This window comes from Terrapene carolina, unplaced genomic scaffold (assembly GCF_002925995.2).
Source record: "Terrapene carolina triunguis isolate 2854851 unplaced genomic scaffold, T_m_triunguis-2.0 Scaffold66, whole genome shotgun sequence".
Classification (NCBI taxonomy): Eukaryota; Metazoa; Chordata; order Testudines; family Emydidae; genus Terrapene; species Terrapene triunguis.
In genome coordinates, this window is record NW_020664417.1 from 44,237,189 (window position 1) to 44,250,162 (window position 12,974).

General features: G+C 37.7%; 1 protein-coding gene across 2 annotated transcripts in view; it reads left to right on the top strand.

Annotated features, from left to right (window-relative positions):
• The window catches only part of SNX25 (sorting nexin 25), a 165,390-nt gene that overhangs the window by 30,161 nt on the left and 122,255 nt on the right, over positions 1-12,974 (top strand). For both annotated transcript variants that reach the window (XM_024219250.2, XM_029910594.1), the window contains one exon: positions 8,728-8,944. In XM_024219250.2, the coding sequence (XP_024075018.2) occupies positions 8,728-8,944 (217 nt within the window). The remainder of the gene's footprint in view (positions 1-8,727; positions 8,945-12,974) is intronic.

Here is a 12,974-nt window from a genome sequence, read left to right on the forward strand (position 1 = left end):
CCCTAAGGTGAAATCACAAACAAAAGGCTCTTTTTGTCTATTACAAAGCAGCACACAATAAGGTACCCTTTAATAAGTCATCCTTTCTTTGTTAGAGGTCAAGGTAACCCTTCTATTTCAAATTAATTTTGTTTCAATATGCTATATGTCAAAGCAAAATCTTGTTGCAGCATTAACTATGGAGGCCCTATCATTGCCCCCATAATAATTATCCCATTCATTTTTATTATTCCCAACTTTGTTTCATTTTTAAAATAATACTGACAACCTATTAGCGTAGCTTTTCTTAGTTAAAATATCATCGCTATTAGACAAATTATTCAGCTACTGTTCTATGAAATGAGGGTAAAAGGTCAGAGTTAAGGCTGTTTTTGGAATATCTTTATCTATTTTTGACTGTTATGTTACCTACAGTATCAACTTTTTAAATTTAAAGTTGACCAAGACTTGTCTGAGGATTTCCCATTTTATTTCTAAGAAATATCTTATGGTATAATGAACATATATAGACTTAAGCCATAAAATTTTACCCACATAAACCTCTATGCACTGGAAAGGCTTATCTGGCAAGTTTCCAAATGACTAATTAGTCTGAATTCCTCTTTTTTTTCTTTTTTTTAAAGGTATCTCTCATTGGGCACCCAAAAATTGAAGCACTCCAAATTGCTAGTCATTTTTAAAAATTGAGGCTTTGATTTCTGCTAGGCTTATAAGCAAAACTTAAAAGTTCTCTATTGACTCCCTCAGAGCAACTAGTCCTACACTGACTCCTGTAAACGTTGGTCTTCCTATTTAGTGCAATTCATCCCATCAAAATGAAACCTGCAGTCATGGTTTCACACTTCCTCCCAGCTGCTGTAATCTATATGAATTGGATTGTGGATCACAAAACACACTTACTAATATTTAGTATATAAAATGTAAAATAAATAGTGATAATATACAAGCTGGGACCTTGAAATTACATTAATTGAATTAAAATATTTTTAAACTAGTTGGTTAACCTGTGCAAAATAAAGGAGGATAACTAAATCTTTTTGCACATAGTCTAAGTAAGCATGTAAGGGTAGTGCGAAAATGTATTTTTGCAACTTTGTATATTGTCAGTGTCAGAAACAAAATGCTTTTGATGTGTCATTCAAAGTGGTATACCAGTCTGGAACTGGAGAAGGGAATCTTTTTTTCTTTTAAATATATATTTCTATAATATGTAGAAAAGAATGTACTTAGAACATTGAACCAAGCTAGCATACAAGTTCAGACAATTTTTTGGTAATCTAAAATGCCATGGAGACTGCATCCAATTTGTCAAGGGAAATAGCTTTACTGACATGAAATCTTGTCTATCTATTTTGTGCTTATTTATTAGTTCTCTTTCATATACAGTATTTTACAAAGTAAGGCCTGATCCTGCAAACACTTATGCACATACTTAAATGTATATGTGTTAATAGTCTTATGACATTCACTTAGCACTACTTGAGCTTAAAGTTAAGCATGTGTATAAATGTTTGCATAATAGGTGCCTAAAAATCTAAAATGGGTATATTTTACATACAATAGCATATTCCTATTTCTGCTAAGGTGTATTCAAAGGATGTTACGCAATTTATTTATTTTCAGGCAGCATTGCTACCATGAGACTGTTTAATGGTCTGTCAGATCCTACGGTTTCTGAATGTCGCACAGTGGAACAAGGACCACAGCATGTACTGTACAAGCATGCCGAAATAATTAGGTTTGTTCCCTGAAATCTAAGGCCTTGATTCAACAAAGCACTTAAGTACCTCCTTAAGACCATTCCTGTTCAGCACAGCTGAATTAAAGGTAACCATGTGCTTAAATGTTTTGCTTTCCTGATTCTGGACCTAATACTGTAACAACACTGCTTATGAAATAGCTGTTAATTGAAAAAGTGTTCTGAATTTTGGAATGCAAATTTATCATATTTTTGTCATGCTTTCCTCAGACCTAGGTAAATTACTGACTAAGCCACCCCTCTTATCTTCTCACTTGCACTTCTCCCTGCAACGTTAATTCCAACATAGATACCTTTAAATGTAAGCATATCCTATCTCTGGAAAGTGCCTGAGTTTATCTATAAAACCCAGAATACATGTGAGCAGGATGACTCAAAAAAAAAATGTGTTTTTTTTTTTTTTTTTTTTTTTTTTTGTGGTGAGGAGGGACTGATCTGTCATCTGAACATGGAAGGGACATAATCCTTGCCCTATGACATAATTATGAAATTTGGATTTCAGAATTAATCCCACTAACTCTGCATGTGTTTTTTACATGTATAAGGTGTGTTCATCAACAAATTATTTTAAACAAGACTACTAACAGTAATACAATTAAGATTGCTATATTTAAACTCCTGCGTAACCTCTACCTCAAAAACAACTTTGGGAACCAGTTATCACTGAATGTTTCAGAGAATGTATTAACTCCAGATTCCAAATATGAAGTCATCACGTCTCCTGCTACCACATGTAGTTATTAAAATAAATATTCCTGCCTTTTAAAAGGGATATAAATAACCCTTGTTTTTCACTAAGCAGTAGAAACTGGTGGTTTCTTTCCTGATGGATTATTCTTAGTCCACAATACTTAAATAAGATCCTTGATTATATTCAGAGTAATGGCACTGAAATACAGCAGTAGGTACAGTTCTAGAAACACTTTTGTTAAATACCAAATGTATATATTGTTCATTCAAAACAATATTTGAAAAAGATTAAAAATGTTAAAAACAACAGCAACGAATTTAAGAGAAATGTTTAAGGCTATTATGTCTTGTTCCACAAAAACAATATTTTGGATATAATGGACTCAAGATAGAAAGCCCACTCTTTAAATTTCTATTTGCTTCTGTGTAATATTGATAATGTGCCGATGCTGTACAATAACCCAAGACAGACTATGCTTGTCCCAAAGAATTTACAATCTGAAAGTAATAACATGATGATGTGTGCAGGTGCATGATGTAATATACATAGACTTATAGTAGAGTGATAGATACACTTAACTTCCATGTATCAGGAGGTAGCCGTGTTAGTCTGTATCCACAAAAACAACCAGGAGTCCAGTGGCACCTGAAAGACTAACAGATTTATTTGGGCATAAGCTTTCGTGGGTAAAAAACCTCACTTCTTCAGCTCCATGTTTCACTGAGCTAGAATCATGACCTCTGATACACTCCTTCACTACAGGTTGATCTTAACGTTTTAGAATTGTATCAGTGTAACTTCAGTGAAATCACTCCTGGTTTACACTGATGTGAAAACAGAATCCAGCTTCTTCCTTTTAATTTTGAGTAATTTATTCTACATGATTTATATTATATAAAGTTCATCCAAGGGATATTATTACCGGTAGTTGCTAAATAGCCTGCATCCATCAAGGAGTAATTGACTTTATTTCTTTTAACTTTCTGACCATGTTTTGGCTGATGGTTTAAAATCACTCTACATGTGCTTTTCCCATTTTCTTTGTTCTGATTACACTATTGCCACTATTTCCTGAGCATCTCCTCTGTCTCTCATGACCACATATCCTGTGCAGCATTATATTTTTGTAATCCACCCACCATTTTATTATAGTTTCTTCATTTAGGGTGACCAGACGTCCCAATGTTAGAGGCTTTTTCTTATATACACAACTATTACACCCTCCCCCCCCCCAAAAAAGTATCCCGATTTTTCACATTTGCTAACTGGTCACCCTAACTTCATTCCTTCTTCTATGATGGCTTTTTGTATAGTGTCCACTTACGTTTCCCTTACTGTGGCAACTAGCTTAAATTTCATCTCACAATTTTTTCTGTCCTCCCAACTAATACACCAGTGATGCTACTGCTTGGTTGTAGTTCATTGTATTATTATTTTCAGTATCAGTTCAGGCATCAGTCTAATTTTAATATCTTCTAAAAAAAAAAAGTCTTACAGTACTGAGATGTATCTTCTGCCATACTAACATGCTAATAACTAATAGTTACATTTGGTTTGGCCAGTGTCATCTCACCCCAAAGCCAAGCATAATAAAAGAATTAGGTATCTAATGTCTACACTGCCCCTGAAAGGTGTGATTCCCATTGTGGGTAGACAGACTTGTGCTAGCTCAGCTTGAGCTAGTGCACTAAAAAGAGCTGGTGTTGCAACATCCACATTGCTCTTTTTAGTGCACTACCTCAGGTGGAGCTAGCACAAGTCTGTCTACCTGCACTGGGAATCACACCTCCCAGCTTCAGTGTAGTCAGATGCTGTCAGAAACTAAGTCTTGTATTATTTATAATCAGTACTCAGGGCCAAGTTGTCTCCTGATCTCCTCTGACAAGTAGTAGCATGTGTGCAGCGCTGTAGCCATATTGGTCCCAGCATATTAGAGAGACAAGGTGGGTGAGATATCATCTTTTATTGCACCAACTTCTCTTGGTGAGAGAGGCAAGCGTTTGAGCTTACACAAGCTCTTCTTCAGATCAGGACTACTGCAAGCTGGTCCAGTAAAAATTTTTACTTCACCCATCTTGTGTCTCTAATATAATAGCATGAAGACAAACTCTTTAGATTGCTTTCTTCCATCCTTAATTACAGATTATTGTTAGAAGTAACAGAAACAAGGTGAGGGAAAATTACAAAACAAGCTTGTTAGATATTAAAATAAAATACTGTGTGCTAGGTGTTCAAAATGAGAACAAGAAATAAACTATATACATAATAACAAGGAAAATTATTGTCCTTGTTAACAGGAAAAATGCTCTTCAACCCCAAAATGCTGACCATTTTTGTAACTACACCTATCTCTATAAGACTTTGTTAGTTAATAATACCTTGGATCATTAACGTTGAAATGATTTTTCAGCCTTTACCATTGATACTGATTGTTTTGTTTGCACTTCATTCATCTTATCAATGAAAAGACTAGTTTCCCTACTAATTATAGACCTTTTTTCTCTAGTCTCTCACTGACTGATTCTCAACCACTAACACAACAGTCCAAAAGGTGGGTGGAAGACAATGCGGGGAAGCGTAACATCCAAACCAAAAACAGTGCATTGACTTTTTTTTTTTTTTTTTTAAGTAATAGTTTTCTATGGACATAGGTTTTGAAAACCTTTTTTATTTGTTACTATACTTAAAAGGCAGGTAATTTAGACACAACATTAAATCAAGATTCAACTTGGATAAACATGGTTTTCAGCTATTTGGGGTTTTCTTAAACCCACAACTAACAGCTCTTGGCTAGAAAAAGAGTACCTGGATAATCTTAATTATGTACACAATAGTAATATTTATAGTGCTAAAGAGAAATGATAACTTGGCAGAGTTTGATCAATGTAAAATGTGAGCAAGCACAGAACCTTTGATAATTTTTGAGGCACAATTTTTTTTTACAAGAGATAACCAAAAACTAACATCACTCTCGATGTTGCAGATAACTATGGACTGGATCCAAAGCCTGTTGAAGTCATTGTGAGTCTTTTTCGTTGAATTCAGTGGGCTTTGAATCAAGCTAGATGAAGATCCAATGTGCTTTAGAAACACTAAAATTTATAAGGCATTGCTTTAGGCTATAGAGCAGTGGTTCTCAACCAGGGGCCTGGGGTCCACTGGGGGGCCCCGAGCAAGTTTCAGGGGGTCTGCCAAGCAGGGCTGGCATTAGACTTGCTGTGGCCCAGGGCAAAAAGCTGAAGCCCCACTGCATGGGGCTGAAGCCTGGGGTTCCAAGCCCCGCCACCCAGGGCTGAAGCCGAAGCCTGAGCAACTTAGCTTCACAGGGCCCCCTGTGGCATGGGGCCCTGGTCAATTGCCCTGCTTGCTACCCCCTAACGCTGGCCCTGGCTTTTGTATGCAGAAAAACATTGTTGTGGCACAGGTGGGCCGTGGGGGCATGTGGGGAGAGGATAGGGGGGCTCAGAAAGTAAAAGGTTGAGAACCCCTGCTATAGAGGAACATACAATAAATTCTAACATACAATAAAAACAATATTAGAATGCACCCTTTTAAATGTAAAAATAAATCCTCTGGGAGGGTACAATTTTACATATTCAGAATTTTCCACTATCCTCCTTGTGCATCTGTTTGATAGAGATCTAACAGAGAAAAGGAAAAACTGAATGTTTTTTAATGTGACTTGAAGATGGTTTTAAACAGCTTGTTTTGGGGGGAGAGATAGTGACAAATATCTAGTGTGTTAAATGTACTGTTGACTTATTTATTTCTATGTTCTTGTGAGTCATTTAGATAGTAATGTTTATAAAAATTCTGCTCTCAAAATACTGTAGAGATCAGCATTGTTGTACATTTGAATGTTGTGCCGAAGTGCTGTAAATACAAGGAGAAAGTGAATGTTGTGGATTCTTTTGATTGTGGAGAAAACTAGGATCCCAAGTTCATTTTAGAAAGGTTTTGCCATGAGGGTAATGGTGAATTAAGGACTAATGCCCCTTCTTTTTGAAAGCGAGTATACTTTAGGATATTAGAAGGGGGTAGTGTTTCTCGTATTTTATAGTTATGTACGTAGGGAAACTTAGCCATCGCTCTTCACTACTATGACTCTGCCTCAAATGCAGAAGGTTCCTGAAGAATACAATACTTTGCCCCATTGTGTTAATTCTGGGACAGAGAAATGCATCTACAAGAGAATTCTCACACATGATTCAGAACAAGAAGTGAGACATTGCCTGTTACAAACAATGACCACAAATACCATAACACAGTGCACTACTGTTATTTTACAGCACCCTAAAAGTGTTGGGTGTCTTACTTACTAGAAGAAAAGAGCCCTGTCCTGAAGCGCTTACAATCTAATTTCAGAAATGACACTACAAAGAGGAATAACAAAACAGTAAGAGGAGGATGGTTGAGGAACGAAAGAAGTAACAGCGACAAGAGTATAGTTACTTACACAAGCGCACATTGTCATGGTAGAACAATGTATCTGAAATTACCCTAATCAGTCAGAATCCCTTATATTACCCCAAATTATCCTCACATGAACTGAGGACAGTTCTTTACCACCTTTATCAGAAGGCCTCCATCTTTGAGTAACCATTGTTGTCAGGCTCTTGAGTGGTTGTTTAAGGCAGGTTTCACTGTAATATACTTTCTTTTTCTCTTTTTTTCTTTGCTGTATTTGATGGGCCAGATACTAGTCGAGAATACTAGGTATACGTTTAATATCTTTCCATGAAAGTCTTTTATTCCATATAAAATAGAGAGGATGGATTGTCTTGTGATTAAAACATAGGACTGTGTGACTCAGATTGTTCCTCAGACTTCCTGTCTGACCAGGGGAAAGACCTTTAATCTCTGTGCCTCAAATCCCACCTGTAAAATGGGAATAATAAGAATACCTACCTCAGAAGGTGTGTGGCTAAATTCATTAACATATATAGTATGCTCAGATACTCAGAAAAGCCTCTTAAATAGAGCTGGGTAGAAATCTTATGTTCTGTGCAATGGGAAATTCTGACACTTCAAAATTTCCTTTCATCCCAAATCAGAACAAAAAGTCAAAATGTTGAAATTTCTTATGGAACAAAATTTCCATAAAATTCAATTTCACACACTCTTCTCTCCCTTTCCCCCCTTGTTATTTAGTTATCACTGTGACTGTTACAGACTTTCATTTTGTAACTTGCTTACATCTGTGGTCACAGCTGATATGCAGGCTTCTTTGAGCTTCCTCCAGAGCAGTGATGACTAGTGTATAACACTTCAAGCCTAAATGACCATCAGCAAAATAGTGAAACTAGCTATACACAAAGACTGTCAAAATACTGACAAAAAGTTTTTCCTAATTACTTTCATTTATAGTAATCTTAGCTGTTGCTTATAACTATAGTTCAGACCAGGGATCGGCAACCTTTGGCCCGCGGCTCGCCAGGGTAAGCACCCTGGCGGGCCAGGCCGGTTTGTTTACCTGCCGCGTCCACAGGTTCGGCTAATTGCAGCTCCCACTGGCCGTGGTCCGCCATCCCAGGCCAATGGGGGCTGCGAGAAGCGGCAGGAAGCGGCGGCCAGCACATCCCTTGGCCTGTGCCGCTTCCCGCAGCCCCCATTGGCCTGGGACGGCGAACCGCGGCGAAACTGCGGACGCTGTAGGTAAACAAACCGTCCTGCCAGGGTCCTTACCCTGGCCGGCTGCGTGCCAAAGGTTGCTGATCCCTGGTTCAGACTTAGGTAAATGTTTAATTTTTCAAGTTTATGGTATCTCCTTAAAATATTCTAATAGTGATTTCCTTTCTCTAACTACTATGATCTTATAATGTGGTTCAACACTGTCCTTCACCTAGGGGGGGAAAAAACGCTGCCTCTACATGTTTTTTAAATGTGTCTTTGAAATCGAGGTTGTTTAGATGCATGTATAAAGAACAAATTGTGTCAGTCCTCAGCAGACTTGGGAGATGCAAATAATTTAGTAGTTCATATAATAAAATCCATGTTTTGTGATACAGGTATCTGTTTGAGATTTCTGTTTGACCAGTAACCTGACTGTCTGACCAAATCCACTTAAGGGTTTTGCATGGTGACCTCTGGTAATCTCTCTTAGGATCAGATTTCTTTAATATAACATTGCTACCCTTTCTTTCTTTGAAGAGAGAGAGAATTTAAAACCCAAAGGAGAAGATATGCAACCTATTCCTGAACTAATTGTTTTTGTACTATCCCTGTGTGTTTTCCCTGTATTAGATGTTGCTATTTATTGTTTTGTTTCTCCTTTTAGTGTTTGACTACAGCTACAGAGATTACATTCTGTCCTGGTATGGGCACCTCAGCAAAGATGAAGGACAGCTATACCACCTGCTATCTGAAGATTTCTGGGAAATCGCCAAGCAGCTGCGACAGAGGCTGAGTCACATTGATGTAGTGAAAGTTGTCTGCAGCGATGTAGTGAAAACTTTACTCACACACTTCTGTGACCTTAAAGCAGCCAATGCCAGGTAAAACAAACATGAATGTTTATCCCCTGTCCTCCCAGTATTTTAGTAGAGTTTTCTGCTTGTCACTTTCTTTCCTTTTGGATGAACTGCCTTGAGGCAATAAAGAGCTTACAATTGAGAGAGAGAAACAGTAAAGACAGGCAACATATAAGTAATATATATAGTCTTTACTGTTGATTGTGAGACACCTTCTACGCTTTTGGGCACTTGGGGGAAAGGAAACACTCATGTTTCTTTTTCAACTAGGTCAACTTCATCACTCTGTTTATACTCCTGTTCTTTGGTCACCATGCAGGAAGGTATGTGAGTAATCTCTGAGGGTGCCATGAGACTAGCAGGATTTGGAAATGATGACAAAAAGCCATGTACATTCTTTCCAGAAAAGTGCAAGTGTTAATTCCATAATCTTTTTTTCCCCTCTCTCTCTCTCCTCTGGTATCAGGAAGCAAAGCCCCATGGTTCCTCTCTATCAAAAGTCTCTCTTAGTCAAGTTGTTGGGCCAGGTTTTTCTCCTATTACGAGTCTTTTCTTTGAGAGAGCTCTCTTTATACGCCCTGGGGACTATAAGGTATTCTCCTCTTAATACTTTGATTGCACTCAATCTGATACTTGAAAATGGCTAGCTGTACTTTTAACTGGCCATATGCATATACATTCCTTGATCTGAGTGTACAATATAAACTTGCCAAATTAGGCACATTTGTGCCTGTCTACTTCAGAAAATTGCTTTTAAAATTAGTCTGATTGAAATATTCTTTGGCTCGTGTGATGAGACTTTGTACCTTCAGGTTGTTTTGCTCACAGTGATATCCATTTGTGCTCTTTGCCCACAATGACGTCCACAGGTCTGTTTCTGATATTGCTCCAGAGAAAAGACTTCTTTCTCTGTGCCCATGACCAGTCTATATATTACCACTTTCCCTGTCTTCCTGAGCAGACAGTCTTAGTGTTTTACTGGCAGGTGTCAGCCTGAATTTTCCCCAGTACATAACAAGCAAAGCCAAAGAGAGATTTACTGGTGGTCACTGTTGCAGGGTTAAAAAAAAGAAAATAAACAGGTGATCTTTATGTACCTGCAGTGGGGTATATATAAAATTCTCTCAGTTGGCCTTTAATTTCAGTTCCAGAATATTTGCATGTTACTTGTTTCTCAATAATGGTCGATGTCTCTTGGCTTTCTGACACTCTTGGCTGTGTTCTCTGAGTGTGCTACTGTAGTTTGTCACTCTGACTTTTGAGCACAATGTGAGCTCTGTCTAGAAGAAAAGTTAGATATCAACTATCTTTCCTTTTAGTCCAGTTAAAAAGAAGTTGGAGACTTTTTCATTACTATTTTTTAGTTATCACAATACTCAAGTCTTGATTAACAAAAGGCCTCCAATTTGAAATTGGGGAAATATTCAAAACTGTAGTTTCCTCCTTTCTGGTGCTATAAAATTCTGACTTTTTTGCTTTGGATGCTTTATTTCCTGTTTATAATTATGTGCATTTCAACTGGATCTTTGTTTTTGGGTTAGGTCATGGCATTTTTGCTCTCACTATACTCACTTAGAGTACCGGTAATAACTAATCCTTTGCTTATTTTCCATTTACTTTTTTTGCTTTGAGTTGATCATGCATCGTTGAGAACACCTGTGAAGATTGGGACACATTAACATGCAAATGAAAAGGTCACCCCAGAAATCCATCTGCGCAATGATAATCACATTTCTTAATTTACAGATCAGTATTCCATGCAGATTTAAATATTCCTAAATGCAGATAACAAAAAGATTAAAACTGGATAGGTTGATTACTCTTGCCACAATATAAGATCCTGATACTGGTTCTTAGAAGGTCCTTTTTGGTTTTAGGAGCATTCTGAGTTTTTTGTATTAAGTTAATTGTCCAGGACTGTTGTGACTACTGTGAATCTCTCATACTCAGTTGGTCCCATAACTTGGGGATTCTGAATTATTTCACTTCTCGATCTGAAGCTTGAGCACCACAAAAATCTTTCCAGCTCAGAGACATTATGATTTTAAAAAAGCAACACCAAAATTGGGAACAAACTGTGTTACAGAATTTTGAATCGATATCTCTCATTGATATAGTATGGCTCAGAGTCTAAATTTTGAAAAGTATGGTAAGTTTAGACTGAAACTTGGATGTTTTGTCTTTGTGTCTGTGATACAAGCCCGTTAATTTGGGTGAGTGAAATCATGGAATCATTTCCTGTTGTGATACTCACACAAATGCCTCCCGTGCATTGTAGTGGCTCCATGTAATTTTGTTACATATTATGATAGCAAAGAGAGTTTCATCCTTTGGTCAAGTTCAGTACATGACCTAGAGAATTTTAAATACATCTTGTTCCATTTTTAGAGAGGATGTTATCCATGTATCTGTGCTTAGGGGCTCCCTTACTCTGTGTGACAAGGCTGGTAAGGGTAGGAAGTGTTCTCACCTCCATGAGGCTAAAGACATTAATCTCTTCTGTGTGAAGTTCATAGGGTTTTGCCACCCACTTCACTCCAGGTCACCTTTTAAACTCATCCCTTTCCACCTGCCTTGGCTAATAAAAGAAACAAGGATGGCTAATTCTTCCAGTCCCATATGGAGCCTTCTGAGATGCTACAGTGCGGGTAAAGGGGTAGAAAGAGCAATACAAGTTCTTCCCTTTCACATGACTCACCCAGAGAGTGATACTGGTCCAGCAGGAACTGGAAAAGATTCTGTCACTCTTAATTTCCCCTGTAAAATTTTAACAGTTTATTTGGCTGTTAATGTTCTCTCAGAGTATGAAAGGGGTTAGATAGTTTGATCGTGGCAGTTCTTGGTCATGTGCATGTAGTTAACTGATTTCCACATTTGAGATTTTGCCCAAGGCATATTGGCTGGGGCCTTAGTGATTTTTTTCTCTTTCTCTGAAGCATTGAGCATGAAGTGCCTATTACAGGATGAGGTGAGCGTGTTCTTCATGATGGATTTCCTGTAACTGCAGGGGATGGGAATTGGTGAACCGCAATTCTTCTTGTGTTCTGCTTGTTTTTGTGTGATTGTTCCCTTAATGTCTCATCCAAATAGTTGGTTTTGGCTTCAGTAAAGCATAGAAAAGCTGAATGCTAGCCACACTTTTATTATCTTAGATGGATCGTGAGCTGAAAAGGGTGGTGAATAAATCACTGGAAATTTTCCTAATGGATCTGTTGGAGACACCATCTGTCATGGCAGCATACTCTAAGTTCTGGCTATGTTAGAGAACAAAAAGCACTCTAATGCCTGGAATTCATTCTCTCTGTGTCTCATAATATAAAATACTTGTTTAATTTCAAAGGCAGAAAGGAAAAATGCCTTTAGATTAAATTACACAGTCTGAGATCGTAGGAGTTTGGCAGAATAAGGCCAGATTCTAAATTACTGTGGGTGTGGAGATAGTTACCCCTCACCCACTCTTGGACCTAATGAGAGCAGTGCCTGTTGAACAGGTGTAAAGGCACTGTTAGTGTGACCGGAGGGAGTCTGCACTGTGGGCTTCTTATATTGTCTCCAGGCTGTGAGTAAACAGCAGACTTATTCTTACATAAAACTATAGATTAAAAGTGATGAATCTTGATTTAAGAGTAAAACATTTCCCCCCCAAATAGGAATAGAGCACGCGACGACGGGCTGCTTTTTGGTAAAACAGTGTTGCAGGTTTTTGCCATTAGATTCACAAGGCCAGTCATGACTTAGTGACATTGATCCCTTGAGGCTGCTGAGCATGGGGTTTTAGGGCAGTGTCTAGCTCTTAGCAAACTTAAAGGGGAAACTGTCTTGTGCATATTGCTGTCTCTTCCCGGAAACAAACAACACAGGAATTACATCAAGTTCTCGTTACAAAGCTATTGGTTAGGTTTTTTTCAGTAGTAATATATAGGTTGGTTCTCAATTGTCTTGGCTCTGTGTGTTTGTATATTACATATAATGTGTGTCATTATGCTTGCTATATTTATTACAGCGTATAGTGTAAAGTAATATTCAGTGTAAAATAGAAAGCATTGTTACCATG